Here is a 21,577-nt window from a genome sequence, read left to right on the forward strand (position 1 = left end):
CTTCGATGGAGAGAAAATCTTTGGGAGGCAAACGTCGGCATTCTTACGTGGTTCGTCGACTACAATGCGACACAGACTGTACGGATCGCCGGTGAAGCCTGGCAGACAATTACAGGTGGCCAAGTGATTCACCACCTGACACTCTGCACTCTGTCCGCATGTTCCGGGACAGGGATCCCTACACTTCTGGTTCGCACAGGCCAAATTCGAGGGGCAGTCAGAGTTCAGAACGCACTCGGGACGGCAGCCATCGTAGGGGTTTCCGAAGTAGTCAGGCAGACACTGGCATGATCCGGCACCGCCACGCTCCTCGCACTTGGCATTGACGCCACAAGGACTGGGATTGCATGGCTGCAGAATCTCAACAGGAACATCCCTGACGGGGCTGCACTGACTAAACGGATCTCCGGTGAAGCCGCTGTCGCACAAGCACATGGCCGTGTGACTGAACACCCGACAATTGGCATTGGCACCGCACAGACCAGGGCAGGGATCGGCACATTTCTGATTGATGCACGCTCGGTTTGTGGGACACTCCGAGTTGGATATGCACTCGGGTCGGCAGTTGGGCGGGGCACCTATGAACTCGGCAAGGCAGGAGCAAGATGGTGAGTCTCCTGACACCCGACACTCGGAGTTGGGTCCACATGGTGAGGGCTGGCAGGGATTCTGTGGTCTCTCCTCGCGTTGTACTGCAAAAACTTCGGGCTTAGATACGGGAAGGGACGCAGTGAAAATCCAGGGTGACTTACTTATCGGCTGACAGCTAACGAAAGGATTTCCAGACATGCCAGCGGGGCAGCGGCAGAAGGGACTGTGATTGACCACGTTGCAGAGGGCATTGAAGCCACAAGTACCCGGACAGGGGTCACGGCACTTCATATTCTGGCAAGCCTGATCGGCTGGACAATCGGAATTGCTAACACACTCGGGGCGACATTGGGGCGGACTGCCCACATAGTCCGTAAGGCATGAGCAGACCGCGGTCTGCTGCACCACACGGCACTGACTGTTCGGACCACACGGTGAGGGCTGGCAGGGATTCTGGATTTTAGCAGGAGCCACGGGGCGACACTCGAAGAATGCATTTCCGGACATCTGCTCCGGACAACGGCAGATGGGAATGTGGTTGGGGACCTCGCACAAGGCATTCACGCCGCAGGTTCCAGGGCAAGGATCGATGCACTTGTTCCGCACGCAAGCCCTATCCCTAGGACAATCCGTGTTCAAGACGCACTCTGGACGACACGAGACATACGGGTCTCCCTGGAACTCCGGTATACAAGAGCATTGACCATTTCGACAGATAGCATTGGAGCCACAAGGTGAAGGATTACAGGGATCATCCGCAACGGGTGGCGTTGTGGCTGCAGTATGGGGTAAGAAGGGTAAATAATCGCAGAATTTCTCAAGTGACTCGGGACACCTACGTTCTGGAGGCTTGGGATTACAGTTGGTGAACGGATTGCCAATATAACCAACGATGCAGGCACACAGAGGCGTATGATTGATGACACTGCAGACAGCATTGAGACCGCAGGCACCTGGACAGGGATCACGACACTTTTGATTGATGCACGCCAGCTGACTGGGACATTCCGAGTTGATTGTACATTCGGGGCGACAGTTGGGAGCCTGGCCGATGAAGGTGGGCAAGCAGGAACAAGCCGGCACTCCATTGATGTTCCGGCACTCGGAATTGGGACCACAGGGCGTGGGCACACAGGGATCTCGCATGGGCTCATCTTTGGTCTCAATAGGCGGCGCTATGATAAGGAATGTTTTACAACTCTCATTTATCCCGATGAAAGGAAATCTGAGCTTACGTGGAATGGTGAAGCAACGCGTAAAGGCATCGCCTGTGTAGCCGCTGAGGCAACTGCAAATGGGACTGTGATTGCGCACCCTACACACGGCATTGCTGCCACAAGTATTTGGAGTGCAAGGATCCACGCACTTCTGGTTAACGCACGCCTTATCCGCAGAGCACTCCGACGAGATGGTGCACTCGGGTCGGCAGGCAGGCGGTGTTCCCACAAACTGGGGTAGGCAGGAGCAAACCGCTTGCTCATTGGAGACGCGACACTGAGAATTGGGACCGCAGGGCGTGGGCCGGCAGGGATCGACGTATTCGTTTTGAGGGGCTACAGTACGAGAGGGACATGAGTATATGGACAGAGGGTTAATCCGGAGATTTCTTACGTTCCGGCTGACGACTGCATTGGCGGTATGGGTCACCCACATAGCCAGCCAGGCAGTTGCATGTGGGTAGATGATTGACTACTTGACAGTTGGCATTGAGACCACAAGTACCGGGACACGGATCCTGGCACCTCAACTGCTGGCAGGCCCTGTTCGACGGACAGTCCGAGTCAAGCATACACTCCGGGCGGCAGCCCTGATACGGATCTCCAAAGTATTCGGGAAGGCACTGGCAGGATCCAACGCCGTTTCGATCGCGGCATACGGCATTCGTTCCACACGGACTGGGGTTGCACGGGGTGCGGATTTCGATGTCTCGCACGATTTCCGGACTGCACTGTACGAAGGGATCTCCGGAGAAGCCCTGCAGGCAGATGCACTGCACCGCATGGCTGACCACACGGCATTCGGCATTGAGGCCACAGCGTCCTGGGCATGGATCCACGCACTTCTGGTTGACGCAAGCCAGCTGACTAGCACAATCCGAGCTGGTCACACACTCTGGGCGGCAATTGGGCGGCCGTCCAATGTATGTTTCCAGACAGGAACACGCGGGGGCTTCTCCCACAGCTCGGCATTGGGAATATGGTCCGCAGGGAGACGGGCGACACGGATCAGTGGGTACAACATCGCGAATGGGCTCAACTGGGGAAAGGTAATTATCCCGTAAATAATGCACCATGGGAACTAAGTTGGAATTCTTACTCTGAGGCTGGCAACGAATGAAGGGATTGCCCGTGAACCGCTCAGGGCATGTGCAGAAGGGACTGTGACTGACCACGGCACAATTGGCACCCACTCCACAGGTTCCGGGGCATGGATCGCCACAACGTTGGTTCAGACAAGCCTGCCTGGGTGCACACTCAGCGTTCGAGGTACACTCCGGACGACAAGAGGGCGGAGCCCCAATGAAGCTGGGAAGGCACGAACAAACGGCCTGCTGATTAACCTCGCGGCACTGCGAGTTGGGACCACATGGTGAAGGACGGCAAGGATTGGTTACAACTGAAACTATTGGTGGGTTCGGATTGGGTTCGTTAGAGGGAATCTGAGGAAAGGAATATCTCAAAGACGTACTCTGCACGGGGGAGCAGCGGATAAAGGCACTGCCAGCAGTGCCATCGGGGCACCTGCACATGGGTATGTGGTTGATGACGTCGCAGATGGCATTCTCACCACAAGTGCCTGGACAGGGGTTCACACACTTGCTGCGCAGGCAGGCCTTGTCCCTGGCACAATCCGAATTCAAGACGCATTCCGGCCGACAGCCGGAATAGGGATCACCATGGAATTCGGCAAGACAAGTGCACACTCCACCGTTGCACTGGGCATTGGCACCACAAGGTGATGGATTGCACGGATCCACATATTCGCCTATCAAGGGGTGAGTTACTTTGTTAGCACAGAAAACATTTCCCTGACATTCCTTAGCCTTACTTTGGATAGGTTCGGGAGGGGCTGGACGACAACTGCTAAACGGATCACCCGTAAATCCAGATGGACACACACAAATGGGCGTGTGATTAACCACATTACACTCGGCGGCATAGCCACATGATCCTGGACAGGGATCGATACACTTTTCCCGTATACAAGCCAGATTGGAGGCACACTCGGCACCTATGGTGCACTCGGGTCTGCAGTTGGGCGGTGCACCCAGGAACTCGGGCAGGCAGGAACACGACGGCACACCCTGGACATTACGGCACTGACTGTTCAGGCCACATGGTGATGGCAGGCAAGGATCACGCTCAACACGTTCGATTATGGGAGGAGGTGCTAGGTTAGATATATTACAACTATTAGCATCACCATCTTCGATTTTAGGGGAAGACAAAGTCTTACGTGGTAGGGCATAGCAACGGGTAAAGGAGTCACCGGTGAAACCTTGACGACACTGACAGAGGGGGCTGTGATTGCGAACCCGGCACTCGGCATTGATGCCACATGTGCCGGGACAGGGATCCTGGCAACGTTGGCTGATGCAAGCCTTGTCGGTGGGACACTCGGTACTTAACACACACTCGGGTCGGCAATTGGGAGGCAGGCCGATGTGGAGTTCCAGGCAGGAGCACACAGCCTGACCGTTGAGTTCGCGACACTGAGAGTTGGGACCGCACGGCGAGGGGCGACAGGGCTGAGTTGGTTCGGCCAAACGAATAGCTAGAAAAGGGTTGGGCTAATGGTCAAGACTGGTTACAGATGGGGTTTTCGTTTCTTACGTTGGGCCGGTTCCACATGGCAGTAGCTATACGGATTGCCCGTATATCCGATGCGGCACGTACAGGTGGGCAAGTGGTTTGTGACACTGCAGTCGGCGTTGGTGCCACAGGTGCCTGGACAGGGATCCCGGCACTTCTGCTGCTGGCACGCCTTGTTGGATGAACAGTCCGAGTTCCGAACGCACTCCGGACGACACGACTGATACGGATCACCAAAGTGATCGGGCAGGCACTGGCAGGAACCAATGCCATTCCTCTCACGGCACACAGCATTCGAGCCGCAGGGATTGGGTTCGCAGGGAGTCACCTGCTCATTGACAATGCGTTCTAAAGGGCGGATGGGAGAAAGAGTTGGAGTCGGGTGTGGAGAGAGACAAAGGTGGACAGAGATTAGCATTATTAGCTCTCAATCGATCTGGGTTTTAGTACATTTGCAACACACCTGGCGTTGGCTTTTGCTTTCTGTTTAATCCGATTGCAGTTGTGGTATTATTGTAGCGGTATTAGAGTACGAATACGAGTTAAGGTGTTGGCATTAATCGATCCACTGAAGGATAATGCGGTTGAGGTGCAGCTAACGCTTCGTTTAGTTTTTGTTAAACTTTGTTGATTGTGTGCTGAATTAAGTGCTTTGGCAGTGTTTTATTTTATTTTAATTAATTTTTTATTGCATTTTGTTGTTTGTGGTAAGTGCATAAGTAAAACAAGTGTCTATTTGCGGGGTTATATCATTTGATTTATTGTTTGCTCGCTGTTAAACAACTTTTATACGCTACTAAGGTTATACATTTTAAATATTACTAATTAGGTTGCTTAAGCAGTACATACTGTACGTATCTTTGGCGATTTTCGAAGGCAAGAATTTTGGTCAAGGGTCAGGGTCAGTGTCAGGGTCAAAGACAACGCTGTACTCAATTCAGGGGTAGTTGGGTTAGAATCAATTTGGGGTAGTAAGCGGAGTGGAGAGACATGGGGCCAAATAACGAATTAGGTAAAAGCATTTCGCGTTGATTATCTCCCAAAATCAAATACAAATATATCCTTTTCGAGTCGAAAACAACAATATCATCAAGGGTTAGGAGGCAGAGATCAAAAGGCGGGTGTATTTCTTTGTGAGGCATTAAAGGTGGCATATAAGGAAGCAATAATAAAGGCGTGGCAAGTTTGCATATTGTAATAATCAGGCGTTAGGGGCAGTATAAAAGCAAATAGGTAAAAAATGACTAAAACTAATTATAATCTTTGACTATCCCACAATTCAGACACATCCAAGAGACACTAAACACTCCGACAACTCGTACAGAGTGCGTGCTGCTTGAATTTTGCATTTTGCTCAAGTGATTTGTGTAATTTTAGTAACTTTGTGTGTAAAAACTTGGAACTGGAAACACTATTCTTTGCAATGCATTGTGCCTGTGTGTGCGGTAACCATAGATCATAATGTAAAGTGTAAATATTGTGATATAAAAAGCTGCCTATGAGCGCATTAGAACAAGTCTCGCGAATGAAGTGAATTGATTCAAAAGTGCCAACAAATAGTGCTTATCAAAATGAAGTACTCACAATTACAACGATTGTAATTGCTATATTATGGATCAAATATTGATATCTCATTATAATGCGCTTCTAACGAAAGGGAAACTTTGCTTTCAAGGGGTATTTTAAGCAAGGGTTTGTTGGATTTAGTCTAAGGACATTTACAACACAACAATTTATATATGTAGCTGGATATATGGGCGTTACTCATTATATTGTTATATTGTCTTGGTAGTTTCAAAAGGCGGGCCAATAAGTGTATTATTAAGTCGCAATAGTTTCCACTTCTTTTTAAACTAAATTCCCAAGGCGTAAACTCATGATTTTGCAGTGCATCATTGTTCTTTGTAGTAAGCAGCCAGAACCCACAACATTATTGTTGTTTATAAGCTGGCTTACGCCTTGGCCTAACATCTGAGTAAGTAAATGAAATCGTGGTCCTACCTTGCTCCTTTTGACAGCCGGTAAACGGATCTCCAGTATAGCCCACATCGCAGGTGCAGATGGGTTGATGATTGGCCACATTACAACGGGCATTGAATCCACAGGCATTCACACACGGATCCGAGCATTTCTGACGAATACAAGCCTTTGTCGGCGGACATTCCGGATTGATGGAGCACTCGGGTCGGCAGCTGGGTGGCGTTCCAATAAAGGTGGCTGCACACGAACAGGCTGCGTTTCCATTCAACACCTTGCACTCCGAATTGGGGCCACAAGGCGAGGGTTGGCACGGATTCTCTGGAGTCGTTAGTGTTGGTTTGCGTTCCTCCTGGTAGCATCGTGTAAACGGATCACCAGTGTAGCCCGAATTGCATGAGCATGATGGGTTGTGATTGATAACCTGGCAGCGGGCGAATTGCCCACATGCTCCGGGACAGGGATCCACGCACTTTCTGTTCACACAGGCCGTTTGTAGCGAGCACTCGGAGCTGACGATGCACTCGGGCTTGCAGGCCGGCGGTGACCCCAGCATGCCCGCTTGGCAGGCACACACGGGCGCTTGTCCAGATATTTGGCACACGCTGTTGGGTCCGCAAGGGTTGGGTTGACATGGATCCTTCGGGACAGGCGTCTCCTGGCGGCAGTGGACAAACGGATCACCGGTGTAACCCTGCAAGCAGCTGCAAATCGGGATGTGATTGGAGACATCGCATTGCGAGTTCTGGCCACACACTCCGGGGCAAGGATCCACACACTTCTTGTTCAGGCAAGCCTTGGTGGGCGGACAATCCGTACTCAAGGTGCACTCGGGACGACAGCCGGTGTAGGGATCACCTCGGTACTCCGGCAGGCAGCTACAGATGCCATTCCTGCACTCGGCATTCGATCCGCATGGCTGCAAGTCGCAAGGGTCCTCGCTCTGAAGGGGAGGTGACGTCGGTATGATGACCTCGACGCACTGAACAAACGGATCGCCGGTGAAGCCTCCACGGCAGGTGCAGATAGCCAGGTGGTTCTGAATGCGGCACTCCGAGTTCACTCCGCAGGAGCCGTCGCAAGGATCTCGACACTTCTCGGCGATACAGGCTCGGTTCGAAGCGCAGTCCGTGTTTACGATGCACTCGGGTCGGCAGTTGGGCGGCGCTCCAATATAGTTGGGCAGGCAGGAGCAGGAAGCCTGGTCATCGCGCACGCGGCACTCTGAGTACAGGCCACAAGGCGACGGCTGGCATGGCCTCACCGGCTCGTCCTTGGGTCCAGGCGGTGGCGGTGGTGGCGCCGGGTAGCAACGGGCGAATGGATCGCCCGTCATATCCAATGGACAACTACAGATCGGGTTGTGGTTGATCACCTCGCACTTGGCATTCAGGCCGCACGTCTTGGCGCAGGGATTGGCGCAGCGGAACTTGTGGCACGCCTTCGTCGAGGGACATTCGGCGTTAACCGTGCACTCTGGCTTGCAGTTCGGCGGAGCACCCACAAAGGTTTCCAGGCAGGAGCATACGGCCAATCCATTGGCTATGCGGCACTTACTGTTGGCTCCGCACGGCGAAGGAATGCAGGGATCGGCAACAGGTGGCGGAGGGCTGACCTCCACACGGCGACAGCTTGTAAACGGATCACCGGTGAATCCATCGTTGCAGACACAATTAGGTACATGGTTCACAGCGTAGCACTGGGCATTCAGTCCACAGATTCCGGGGCAAGGATCTTGACATTTGTTACGGATGCAGGCCTTGTCCGTGGGACAATCCGAGCTGAGAACGCACTCTGGGCGGCAGCCCTCGTAGGGATTGCCCTGGTATTCATCGATACACTTACAGGCAGCAGCTCCGTTTCGTTCAATACACTCGGCATTCGCTCCACACGGCGATGGCTGACAGGGCTTCACTGGCTCTTCCTGCTGCTGTACGCATTGGACAAAGGCATTTCCCGCAAAGCCTTGAGGACAGGAACAGGACACCGTGTGTCCGATAACGCGGCACTCGGCGTTGGTGCCACATGACTCAGGGCAGGGATTGCTGCATCTGTTGTTTATGCAGGCCTGCGTGGACAGGCAATCCGGATTGATGATGCACTCGGGACGGCAGTTGGGTGGCGTGCCAAAGAACTCGGGCTGGCACTGGCAGACCGGTCCATTCCTATCCGGCTTGCAGATGGAGTTAGGTCCGCAGGGCGAGGGCGTGCAAGGATCAGTGGTATCGACATTCTTCACATCCGGTGGTATGACAATCTCCACGCACTGCTTGAACGGATCACCAGTTCGACCAGGTGGGCAGCCACAAATGGGACTATGATTGATGACCTCACAGCGGGCCTCGCGTCCGCAGGCCGCAGCGCAGGGATCTACGCACTTCTTGTTAACGCAAGCCTGCAGGGCGGAGCACTCGCTGGAAACTACGCACTCGGGCCGACACTGCGGCGGAGCACCGATGTAGCCCTCCAGGCACGAGCAAACCGCATGTCCGTTAATATCGCGGCACTGACTGTTGGAGCCACATGGAGACGGGTTGCAGGCCTCAATAATGGGATCTTCGACGACAGGCTTCACGCGACAGCTGGTGAACGGATCACCCTCGTAGCCCTGGAGGCATGAGCACACCGGAATGTGGTTCATGACCTCGCACAATGCATTGTTGCCGCAGACACCGGGGCAGGGATCCACGCAGCGGTTCCGGGTACAGGCCTTGTCTCTGGGACAATCCGCCGACAGAGTGCACTCTGGCCGGCAGCCTTCGTAGGGATTTCCTTGGTAATTATTCTGGCAGCGGCACTCTCCTGCAAAGCAGTCGGCATTCTGGCCACAAGGACTAGGATTGCACGGGTCATTCACGACGTCTGTGTGTCTGTCCTCTGGTGTCTTGGTGCAGCGCACGAAGGGATCACCCTCGTAGCCCTCGATACAGTTGCAGATGGCCAGGTGGTTAAGCACATGGCACTTGGCCTCGAATCCGCAGGAGCCCGAGCAGGGATCACCGCACTTCTGGTTGATACACGCCTCCGTGGGTCCGCATTCAGAGTTGAGAACGCATTCCGGTCGGCAGCGAGGCGGGGCTCCAATGTAGTTGGGCAGGCAGGAGCAGGCCGGGCTGTTGCCCACAATCTGGCACTTGGCATTGGGTCCACAGGGCGAGGGTACACAGGATGCCGGTGGCGGTGATGGTGTTGTTCCAGGAGTAGTGATGGCCACCTTAGTGCACTGCACAAACGGATCTCCGGTCATGCCGCGCGGACAAGTGCAGATAGGACTGTGGTTTTTGGTGCTACAAATGGCACGAATGCCGCAGGTGTGCAGGCACGGATCCACGCATTGATTTCTCACACATGCCCTTTCCGGTGCGCACTCAGCACTGACCACACACTCTGGTCGGCAGTTGGGCGGCTGGTTCACAAATCCTGACTGGCAGGAGCACACCGCCTGGTTGTTCATGGCCCGGCAGTTGCTGTTGGGTCCACAGGGCGAGGGATTGCATGGGTTCAGAGGCGGTCGGGGGGTAACTGGCACCGGTTTGCAGCTGAAGAACGGATCTCCTGTGTATCCCGGCGGGCAGTTGCATGTGGGCACATGCTTGTCCACGGTGCAAATGGCATAGTCTCCACAGATGTTGTCGCAGGGATCGACGCACTTGAAACGCACACAGGCTTGGGCCGGGGAGCATTCGTCGTTGGTCTCACATTCGCGTCGGCATCCACGCTGAGCATCGTAGGGATTGCCCTCGAATCCGTCGTGACAGTAGCAGGCGCCGGCTCCATTCCTCTCTCGGCACTCGGCATGCGGGCCGCAGGGTGATGGTTCGCATGGGGATTGCGGAGGCTCTGTGGGCAGCACAGCTGGGATAAGTTGGCAGCCAAAGAGGGGTTCGCCTTCATATCCATCGGCGCAGGTGCAGACTGCATTGTGCTGCACCACCTGGCAGATGGCGTTGTTGCCACAAGAACCGGGACAAGGATCGACGCAGCGTTCGTTTTGGCAGGACAGATGGTTCTGGCACTCATCGTTGTTTGTACACTCCGGCCGGCAGTTGGGCGGACGTCCGATGAAGCTGGTCTGGCAGGAGCAAGCTGCCTGGTTGCCAATCACACGGCAATTGGCGTTCGGTCCGCATGGTGATGGCACGCACGGGTTGTCCGAGGTCTTGCCAGCTTCGGTGGGCAGGCATCCCGAGATGGGATCTCCCGTCATGCCGGGCTGGCAGGTACATATGGGGTTGTGGTTCACCACCTGGCACTTGGCATTGTTGCCGCACGAGCCGCGGCACGGATCCTCGCACTTCTGGTTGATGCAAGCCCTGTTCTGTGGGCACTCCGAGCTGACTACACACTCCGGCTTGCAGCTGGGTGGGGCTCCGATGTAACCCTCCAGGCAGCTGCACACGGCATGGCTGTTGGTGTCTAGACACTGGCTGTATGGTCCGCAGGGCGATGGCTGGCATGGATTCTCTGGCCGGCGGGTAACCACCTCGATGAGTGAGCAAGCACGATGCGGATCTCCGGTATAGCCATCGAAACAGTTGCAATTGGGTCCATGATTCAAGACCCGGCACTCGGCATTAATGCCACAGGCTCCGGGGCATGGATCCTGGCACTTGTTGTTGATGCAGGCTCGCGACCGATCACAGTCATCGTTCTGGACACATTCCGGCCGGCAGCCGCTGTACGGATCTCCAAAGTACTCGGGCAGGCAGGCGCAGGAGCCAGCTCCGTTGCGCTCCCGACAGATGGCATTGGCACCGCAGGGACTGGGATTGCAAGGCTTTCTGGGCTCTTCCGAGGGCGTAACTAGAGGAGAGAAGGGCGGAAATCGAAGTCAAGGATTAGATGGGAACCAAAGAGAGTTATGAGCATGCATCAAATTATATATATTACTTTGCTGTACAATCGCACAGCCCGAGAAGGGATCTCCGGTGTAACCAGGCACACATTCGCATGTCGGCCGGTGCTTAATGACCGTGCACACGGAGTTGAGGCCGCAGGCGCCGATGCATGGATTCGTGCAGCGCTGGTTAACACAGGCCAGATTCGCCGGGCAGTCGGCACTGCTGAGGCACTCGGGCCGGCAGTTGGGCGGACGGCCAAGGTAGTCGGGCAGACAGGAGCATGCAGGTGAACCGCGGACATCGATGCATTTCGAGTTGGGTCCGCACGGTGAGGGGATGCAGGGATTACCGGACTTTTCCGCGGGTGTGGGTTCCACTACAGCCGCACATACACATGCCAGATAGTTGGATAGTACACATAGCACACACAGATACACAACAATTTACATAGGTTCATAGGAGATAGTAGAGTTGGGATAGTGGTTTTACAGAGAGTGTACATAAAATAAAACATAAATAGAAAATGAAGAAATAAAACATTAAATAGTGTATATACATGCAGGAATTTGGGTAGAGGAGTGGGCAAGCTAAGTGGGGATAGGAAATCTAAAAACCAAGGGTTCTTTTGGTTCTTAAAAGGGAAATAGAATTCAAAAGTACTTCTAAATAAGTAACCTTTACTATGGAAAATCTATCCCATTTAGCTTTCACCCAGTCATCTCTCAAATCCAAAGAGGAGCTAATCATGCTTACACAATATCTTAGTGCATCGATTGAAGGGATCTCCGGTAAAACCTGGGGCACAGGAGCATGCAGGGTAGTGGTTAATGACCTGGCACCGGGCCTCGATGCCGCAAGTGCCCGGACACGGGTCCACGCACTTCTGATTCTGACAGTTGAGATCTTGGGCACAGTCCGAGCTAATGATGCACTCGGGCCGGCAGCTCGGTGCTGAGCCAACAAAGCCTTGCAGGCAGGAGCACACGGCATGGCCATTGACCTCACGGCACTGACTGTATGGGCCGCAGGGCGAGGGTCTACAGGGATGCTCATCCCGTTCGGCTAAGGGGAGGTACGAGGAGTGATGGATCAGTTGGATTTGTCGACCAGGGGTTAGTGGTTGAGAAAACCTACGTGGCGGGGGTAACTGGGGTATTTCACGGCACGCACTCGACGGATTTCCAGTGTAGCCTGCCAGGCAAGAGCAGCTGGGCAGATGATTGGACACACGACACTCGGCGTTCAGGCCACAAACACCTGGACAGGGGTCCACGCATTTCTGGTTGACGCACGACTTGTCGCGCGAACAATCACTGTTCACCACGCACTCCGGACGACAGCCGCTGTACGGATCACCGAAATACTCCGGCAGACACGTACAGGAGCCGGCACCGTTGCGTTCGCGGCACTCGGCATTGGGGCCACAGGGCGAAGGTTGGCAGGGCGTCAGGCGCTCCTCGGGCTCGGGCAAAACTGGCGGTGGTCATTAGGGTTAAGGGATTAGCACGTATTCCAAGATGAAATCAGACATGAGCTTACGTTGCGGATTGCAGCCAGCGAAGGGATCACCAGTGAAACCATTGTCGCAGGAGCAGACGGGTGAGTGATTCACCACACTGCAGTAGGCATTGAAGCCACACGATCCCGGACAGGGATCCTGACAGCGCTCGTTAATACAGGCCAAGGTGGCCGGGCACTCGGTATTAAGAGTGCACTCTGGGCGGCAGTTCGGCGCCCTGCCCACGAAATTCGGCAGGCAGGAGCACACACCCGTCTCGCCCACAACACGACACTGGGAATTTCGACCGCAGGGACTCGGAACACAGGGATTCTCATTCGACTTGGGATGCTCGGGCTCCTCCTGCCAGGGGGCACAGCGTACGAACGGATCGCCGCTGTATCCGGCGGGACACGAGCAGATGGGATTGTGGTTGGTCACCTTGCAGATGGCCTCGTTGCCACAGGTGCCGGGACATGGGTCCACACAGCGTTGATTCACACACGCTCTGTCCTGGGAGCACTCGGAGCTACCCGAGCACTCTGGCCGACAGGCGGGCGGAGTTCCAATATAATTGGTAACGCAAGAGCAGACCGCATGACCGTTCACCTCACGGCACTGGCTATAGGGACCGCAGGGTGATGGACGACATGCTTCCACGGGTGGGGCCACTAAAAGTTATGATCATTCGTTATTGGATCTATCTTGCTAATGTTGATCTATACTGAAGAGTGGGTCAATTTTTATGGAATCCATCAAAAGTTGACCCACTCTGGGGAAAACTATATCCTACATTTTGGTATCTCCCTACAGTACTGCGAAGGATTGCCCGTGTATCCGGAGGGGCAACTGCAGCTGGGGGCATGGTTGATGACATGGCACTCGGCGGAGACGCCACAGACTCCTGGACAGGGATCGCGGCACTTGTTGTTCAGGCAAGCTCGGTTCTTCGAGCAATCACTATTGAGCACGCACTCCGGGCGGCACTCGGTGTACGGGTCTCCATTATACTCCGGCAGACACAGGCAAGAGCCTACGCCATTGCGCTCCTTGCACACGGCATTGGCTCCGCAGGGACTTGGGTTGCAGGGCTGTGCCACCTCTGGCGGGACAATAACTGGGGGTGGGATATAGGGGGAAAGGACAATGGTTTAGTATCTGGCTGGAGCTCCAGACGTCATTCAGATCCCTTACTCTTCGGACTACACTCTGAGAATGGATCCCCGGCATAACCTTCGAGGCAGCGGCAAATGGGTCTATGATTATTTACAAGGCAGGTGGTTTGGATGCCGCAGGTACCGACACACGGATCCCGGCAGCGCAGATTTATGCAGGCCAAATTGCCCGGACACTCGGAGTCCGATGTGCACTCCGGCCGGCAGTTTGGCGCCCTACCCACATAATGTTGCAAGCATGAGCAGACCGCCTGCTCATTGGCCGCCGACACCCGACACTGAGAGTTCGGTCCGCACGGCGTTGGAACGCACGGATCTTCGTGGACGATGGGTCGCTCTACATGCACCATAAACAACCATCACACGACACCACCAATGGATAAAACATCATGCACCAAAATAAGCCATACATTACAGAGTACATATAAAAGAGATAACAATAAGAGGTAAAGATATAATATAGAGAATGCGAGTAATGGTCAAGCATGGTATGAAATGATTTTCGGATGATGAAATGGATTTGATGAGAGGTTGCTTTTAAATACCCCTGCAGGAGCAAGCTTTTCAATTGTACAGGAAAAAAAATACAGTTCTGGGTGTAAGAAATAAGGAGAAGAGAAGGAGAAGGTTCAAATAAACCTCCCCTTTGATAAGACATTCAGACAAACAAATTAGACAACTGGTTAAAAGAACGTTATCCTTGCAGGGTAATTTAAATCTCCGGCTGCTGGCCGAAGCTAAGCTTTCATTCGACTCTCCCTGTCGATGCTTACTCTCTTGCGGGAAGCAGCGCACGAACGGATCACCGCTGTAGCCGGGGCTGCAGGAGCAGATGGGGTTGTGGTTGACCACACGGCAGAGGGCATTGTTGCCGCAGGTACCGGGACAGGGGTCCTTGCAGCGTTCGTTGACACACGACTTGTCCTGCGAGCACTCCGAGCTGCTCATGCACTCGGGCCGGCAGTTGGGCGGAGAGCCAATATAGTTGGGCACACAGGAGCAGACTGCGTGACCGTTGACCGGACGACAGTTGCTGTAGAGGCCACATGGCGAGGGTTGGCAAGGGTTTTCGGGCACTATGGGGTCGGGATCTACATAAAGTCAGCAATTAATAGAGTTCCTAACTACGCGCCTAACTTGCAGTGATTTCTGCACTCCTAGGTAAGGTTTCAGGAGAGTAAATTGAAATAGTTGCAGACTATAAAATAAAGTCATTGATGAACCCGGAAGGGAAAAATACCACTACCTAGGTAGCTTCCATCACTGCTAACCAGTTCTATCGAGTTCTTACAGCGTGGTGCCTCGGGCACCAGGTGGCAACCGACGATGGGATTACCCGTGTAACCCGGCAGACATTCGCAATTGGGAGCATGATTAAAGACCGCGCATTGAGCGCTGTGACCGCACATTCCTGGACACGGATCCACGCACTTCTGGTTGACGCATGCCCTCGACCGGGGACAGTCAGAGTTAATGACGCACTCGGGTCGGCACTCGACATACGGATCGCCAAAGTACTCGGGCACACACTTGCATGAGGCAGCTTGATTCCGCTCCTCGCACAAGGCGTTCAAACCGCAGGGACTGGGACGACAGGGTTGGATCACTTCGATCGGGGCTGTGGGGGGGAACGGGACAAACATGGGAGTTGAGTATCTCGAACTAGAAGACATTTCCAACTAAAGAACCTACTCTCAATGATCTTGTAGCAACCGGAGAAGGGGTCACCAGAGTAGCCGGGCTCGCACATGCAAACCGGAGCATGGAGGCTGACATGGCAAAGGGCGTTGTTGCCACACGACCCAATGCATGGATCGGCGCAACGTGCATTCACACACGCCATCCTGGCCGGACACTCGGAATTGATGCTGCACTCTGGCCGGCAGCCTGGTGGGCGTCCTATGTAATTGGCCACGCAGGAGCAGACCGCTCCGCTGCTGGAAACTTGACACTGAGAGTTCGGACCGCAAGGTGATGGCACACAGGGATTCGGCGGTACAATAGGATCGGGTATGGGCGTTGGTTCTACAAGAGTATCATACTTTAAGTTCGAAACTGTCCATTTGGAGGGAGACTACCTAAGGTAAACCTACTTCTTTCGGGCACGCACTGATGGAACGGATCCCCTGTATACCCATCGTAGCAGCTACAGATGGGCGAGTGGTTGGTGCACCGACAGCGGGCATTGTAGCCACATGTACCGGGACACGGATCTTTACAGCGTTGATTGATACAGGCCCTATCCGAGGGGCACTCGGCACTGGTCATGCACTCGGGCTTGCAGTTGGGCGGAGCCCCCATGTAGTCTGGTAAGCAGGCGCACACTGGTCGGTCCCCAGCCACATGGCAAGTACTAAACAGGCCACAAGGCGAGGGTCTACATGGGTCAGGGGGCAGGGGCAGATACATGTCTAGGAGGGGGAAAGGGAAGCCATTAGATGGTAACTCCATGGGAAGAGGAGGATTGATTTGTGAGGAAGAACTTTCTGAGAAACTTTAGGGAATGAAAACAACATTTTTGATATATCATCCTGCCTACAAATCAATCCCTCCCTTGGACTAAGAGTCATACTTGAGGGTCTCTCGACACAGGCGCGCAGAGGGTTGCCAGTGAAGCCTGGCTCGCAACTGCATACGGCCTGATGATGGGCCACCCGACAGATTGCATTGAATCCGCAGGCATTGGCGCAGGGATCTCGGCACTTCATATTTATACAAGCCCGATTGCCGGGACAGTCGCTATTCTGAACACACTCCGGTCGGCAGTTGATGTACGGATCACCGAAATAGTTTTGGATGCAGCTGCAGGAGCCGGCTCCATTACGGACGCGACAAATGGCATTAGCACCACATGGCGATGGATAGCATGGGTCGGAGGGTGGATCTGGTACCACGACTATCGTATGGTCATGAAAATAGCAAGCAGGATGCAGGCAAAGAATACAGAACAATGTACAGACATAGTAAACTTAAAGCTACATTATAAATATATGATACGTAGATAGATAAAGGTATATATATATAAAGATGAGAGGCTACAAAAATATGTACACAATACGAGGAACATGCATAGGATGTATATACCATAAGCCCAGTACTTCCAGAAACACCACTGAAAGGAACATTTAACATTAAGGGCACGCCTCGAGCACACATCATTCGTGCTCCTGGAAAGGATAGCAAATAATCGAAAGAGAGGTACTCACTCTCTCGCATTCGGCAGGCAGTGTACGGATCACCCTCAAAACTTTCGATGCAACTACACGTTGGCTGATGGTTCTGCGTCGAGCACTGAGCATTAAAGCCACAGATGCCAATGCAAGGATCCTCGCAACGCTGTCGGATGCAAGCCCGGTTCGATGGGCAATCCTGGTTAATCACACACTCCGGTCGACAGTTGGGCGGAGCTCCAAACATTCCAGCGGCACAAGAGCACTCGGCTCGGTTGTTTATATTGCGACAGTTGGCATTTGGTCCGCATGGACTGGGCAGGCAGGGATCCACGTTACGTGGCGGTTCTGGTGCTGTTTAAAAATAAATTCATGAGAACATAATCTCTTAAACGACAGATTAAGGAGATACTTACGTTTAGGAACGCATTGTTCGAACGGATCGCCCTCATAGTTGGCGGGACAGGAGCAGATCGGATTGTGGTTGTTCACCTGACACTTGGCATTGAAGCCGCAGGTTCCGGCACAAGGATCCGTGCACTTCTGGTTGATGCAGGCAAGGTTCTGGGCACACTCCGAACTGACCACGCACTCGGGTCGGCACTGAGGTGGAGCTCCGAAATAGCCAACCTGGCAACTGCACGTGGGATGTCCCTCCACCGTGCGACAGATGCTGTTGGGTCCGCAGGGGTTCGGTTCACAAACGCTGACGGGGCCCACAATTGGCACTCGCTTACAACCCTCGAAGGGATCACCCTCATAGCCACGGGAACAACTGCAACTTGGTAGGTGGTTGACCACCGCACACTCAGCATTTGCACCGCAAGCCGACGTGCAGGGATTCCGACAATGTTGCTTGATGCAGGCTAGCGACGAGGGACACTCCGAGTTGTAGATACACTCCGGACGACAGCCGGTACTGTACGGATCACCAAAGTAGGGCTCGATGCAGGTACAACGAGCGGCATTATTGTGAGGCGTACACACAGCGTTTTCAGCACAAGGATTCGGGTAGCAGGGATCGAAGTCATCTCCTGGTTTCTCCACACTGGTCTTGGAGCAGCTGATGAAGGCATCGCCCTCGTATCCCTGATCGCAACTACAGTGGGCTGAGTGAGCAATGACCGTGCAGCGGGCATTGTGTCCACAGACATTGGCGCACGGGTTCTGGCACTTCTCCTGGATGCAAGCCTTGTCTGCGGGACACTCACTGCTCAGCGTGCACTCCGGTCGGCAATATGGCGGGCTGCCGATGTAATTGGCCACACAGGAGCAAACGGGACGGTTCTGTTTGATCTGGCAAATGGAATTTGGTCCGCAAGGGGATGGCACGCAGGGATTCTTTGGCACGTCGACTTCACGTCCTGGGTCCTGGATGGGTGAGCACGCCACGAATGGATCACCCTCGAAGTTCGGCTCGCACGAGCAGATCGGATTGTGGTTGAGCACTTCGCAACGGGCTCCACCGCCGCAAATGCCGGGGCAGGGATCAGCGCATCTCTGATTCAGACAGGCCTGGTTCGGAGCACACTCCGAACTCACCACGCACTCTGGCTGGCAGACGGGCGGAGCACCCTTGAAGTTTGGCAGGCAGGAACAGGCAGCATAACCATCAGGAGTGGCCAGACAACGCGAGTTGGGTCCACAAGGTGAAGGTTCACAGGGCAGAGGCCTAACTGGAGGCGTCACAGGTGGCAAGTAGTAAGGATTGCATGCAATAGAGGCATCTCCACTGTATCCCTCCGGACAGATGCACACCGGTGCATGGTTGACCACACGGCAAACAGCATTGATTCCACAAACGCCGGAACAGGCCTCCACGCATTTGGAATTCAGACAGGCTTTCTCCGCCGGACAGTCGCTGTTGAGGACACATTCCGGACGGCATCCAATGTGCGGATCTCCAAAGTAACCCTTACGGCATACACAGGCCAGTCCGCTCTGTTGGCGCTTGCACTCCGCGTTGGCACCGCAATGCAGCTTCGCACAGCTGGGCTGTGGTGTTGGCACAATTACGGACTGCGTGGTGCACTGTTCGTAGGGGTTTCCAAAGAGCCCCGTGGGACACGCACAAACCGGGTTGTGCTCGTATACAGTGCAGATGGCGTTGCGTCCACACGTTCCCAGGCAGGGATCCAAGCAGCGCTGCCTCAAGCAGGCGCGGTCAAAGGGACAATCCGAATTTGTTACACACTCGGGTCGGCAGCGCGGGTTCTGCTGAGCGTTGGGTCCGAAGCACGGATCACAGAGTGCCACACCATCACCATAAATCGAGCAAGCATCATGGGGTCCACACGGCGATGAGGCACATGGATCACGCGATACGTTTTTAAGGACTCCAATGGGCACACACTGCAAGAAGGCATCGCCAGCAAAACCGTCTAAGCAGAGGCAGACTGGCGTGTGCTGGCGCACATTGCAGATGGCATTAATGCCACAGATGGCTCCGGCGCAAGGATCCACGCACTTATGATTAATGCACGACAAGGCCTCACCGCAATCCGAGTTGATGTCGCACTCAGGCTGGCATCCGGACTGAGGATCTCCCAAATATCCAGGTAGGCAGGAGCAAACAGCGCGGTTATTAAGAAGCTTGCACTCACTATTCCTTCCGCACGGACTGGGCACACAGGGATTCGTCTTGGGATGGTCCAGGGCATAGCATCGCACTCCCGGGTTTCCAGTTAATCCAGAATTGCATGAGCAAACAGGGTGATGTTCCTCCACGCGGCAGTTAGCTCCCTGGCCACAAGTTCCCGGACACGGATCGTAGCAGCGGAAGCCCATGCAAGCTTTGCTATTTGGACAATCTGCGTCCACCTGGCACTCATAGCCATGGCAGCCAATCAAAGACGTTGGGTCACCGGACAGGCCGTCGGGACACACACATGCAGTCTGTCCATCGCCGGCCACCACACAGTTGGCATTAGGTCCACAGGGATTGGGATCGCACACGGTGCGACTGGGTTCACGGCAGCCCTGATAGGCATCGCCCACATATCCGGAGCGGCAGTAGCATTCCTCACGATTTCCGGCCACATAGCAGTCAGCATTTCGGCCACAAGGCCCTGGCTGGCACAATTCAATCGTAACGGCCGGCTTGTCGCACAGCCTGAACGGATTTCCGATCTTGTTGTCCGGACAGTAGCATACGGGCTGGCGAGACGAGTCACAGATGGCACCAGTTCCACAAGGGTTGGGGTCGCATGGGTTAATCGGTTCCACACAGCCACGAATTGTGTTGGGACTCTCAACATATCCCGGCAGGCAAGTGCACTTGGAGAATCCATTGCTGAGTACCGAGCACTGAGTGTTGGGACCGCAAGGTGATGGGTCGCAGGGATTCGAGGGTAGCTGACAGGGAATCACAGGAGGTTGTCCATCGTATTCCGGCAGGCAGAAGCATATGGGCTTGCCCTCCACACGACGACAACCCGAATTGGGGCCACAGGGGTTCGGTGTGCATTCGTCTCCTTCCGGAACTAGATTACGGTATTTGGGTTAGAATAAAAGTAAAAGTTATAGATTCTAGTTAATACTCACTGCAATTTTTGAAAGGATTTCCAGTGAGACCCTTGGGGCAGTAGCAAATGGGATTTCCGTTGTCCAGCTCGCACAAGGCATTCAAGCCACACGGATTGGGCTCGCACGGGTTCTGGGGCGGTCTGCAGCCCACTTGGGGATTGCCACTGTAGCCCGGCGGGCACTTGCACACTCCACGATGATTGATCACATCGCAGAGGGCCGATGCTCCGCACTGGCAGGGCGAGGAGCACTTGCCATTGATGCAGGCCTGACTCGAGTCACACTCGGAATCGGAACGGCAACCCTGACTGGGCAGACACTGAACGTAGGCATTGCCCAGGAAACCAGGCAGGCAACGGCAATCTGTGCCGTGATTCACTGGTATACACTCGGCATTCTCGCCGCACGAGTCCTCTTGGCAGGGATTGATGCAGCGACGGTTGAGGCGGTCGCACAGCTTCGTCGGCGGACAGTCCTCGTTGTATTGGCAAACATGGGAGCGTGCTGTGGTTTTTTTTTTTTGGTTAGGGTTACGGTGCGATTCGATTGGATCGGTGTGGTGTATTTATAGATTGTTGGATTTGATTTTAGAGTTGGTAGGACGGTACAAGTTTTATACATGTGTTGTTTGCGTGGTGTACGGGAATTTGTACAGTGTATGAAAGAGAAATTTGTGAGACATTAGCAAAGGATTTTTAGACAACAGAGGTGCCATTGCATTGACTTTGAGAATATACTAACCTGGTTGGCAGCCCACAAGTCCATTGCCCTGAAAACCATCCGCACAGCTGCATTCGGCGGCGTGATTGGTATTGATGCAAATCGCGTTCGTGGCGCAAGGATCATGAACATCGCAAGGATGCTGGCAGCGCTGATTGATGCAGGCCTCGGTGACGCCACAGTCGGAATTATCAGTGCATTCGACTGGAAAATTGTTTAGATTTTAAATTTTAGTTACAGCTTATGAGAGAGTTTCGTAAAGATTTGG

General features: G+C 54.0%; 1 protein-coding gene across 16 annotated transcripts in view; it reads right to left on the reverse strand.

Moving 5' to 3' along the window:
- dpy (fibrillin-like protein dumpy) overlaps positions 1-21,577 on the reverse strand; it is a 132,709-nt gene that overhangs the window by 32,294 nt on the left and 78,838 nt on the right. For 14 of the 16 annotated variants that reach the window (XM_086830904.1, XM_086830897.1, XM_086830893.1 and 11 more), the window contains 16 exons: positions 21,331-21,513; positions 20,608-21,093; positions 17,481-20,546; positions 17,101-17,418; positions 16,467-16,790; positions 15,988-16,305; positions 15,587-15,919; positions 15,186-15,512; positions 14,668-14,985; positions 13,914-14,231; positions 13,513-13,836; positions 12,761-13,390; positions 12,356-12,694; positions 11,975-12,283; positions 11,271-11,597; positions 6,405-11,183 (listed from right to left, as the gene is read on the reverse strand). In XM_086830904.1, the coding sequence (XP_086687030.1) occupies positions 6,405-11,183; positions 11,271-11,597; positions 11,975-12,283; positions 12,356-12,694; positions 12,761-13,390; positions 13,513-13,836; positions 13,914-14,231; positions 14,668-14,985; positions 15,186-15,512; positions 15,587-15,919; positions 15,988-16,305; positions 16,467-16,790; positions 17,101-17,418; positions 17,481-20,546; positions 20,608-21,093; positions 21,331-21,513 (12,699 nt within the window). Of the gene's footprint in view, positions 1-47; positions 693-752; positions 1,368-1,430; positions 1,767-1,826; positions 2,145-2,202; positions 2,848-2,907; positions 3,214-3,279; positions 3,577-3,639; positions 3,982-4,047; positions 4,366-4,424; positions 4,752-6,404; positions 11,184-11,270; positions 11,598-11,974; positions 12,284-12,355; positions 12,695-12,760; positions 13,391-13,512; positions 13,837-13,913; positions 14,232-14,667; positions 14,986-15,185; positions 15,513-15,586; positions 15,920-15,987; positions 16,306-16,466; positions 16,791-17,100; positions 17,419-17,480; positions 20,547-20,607; positions 21,094-21,330; positions 21,514-21,577 lie in introns of all 16 variants that reach the window. The other 2 variants (XM_086830905.1, XM_086830890.1) reach the window with 2 other exon arrangements.

This window comes from Drosophila serrata, unplaced genomic scaffold, assembly GCF_035046125.1.
Source record: "Drosophila serrata isolate PLE 108 unplaced genomic scaffold, ASM3504612v1 contig_240, whole genome shotgun sequence".
NCBI classification, from domain to species: Eukaryota; Metazoa; Arthropoda; class Insecta; order Diptera; family Drosophilidae; genus Drosophila; species Drosophila serrata.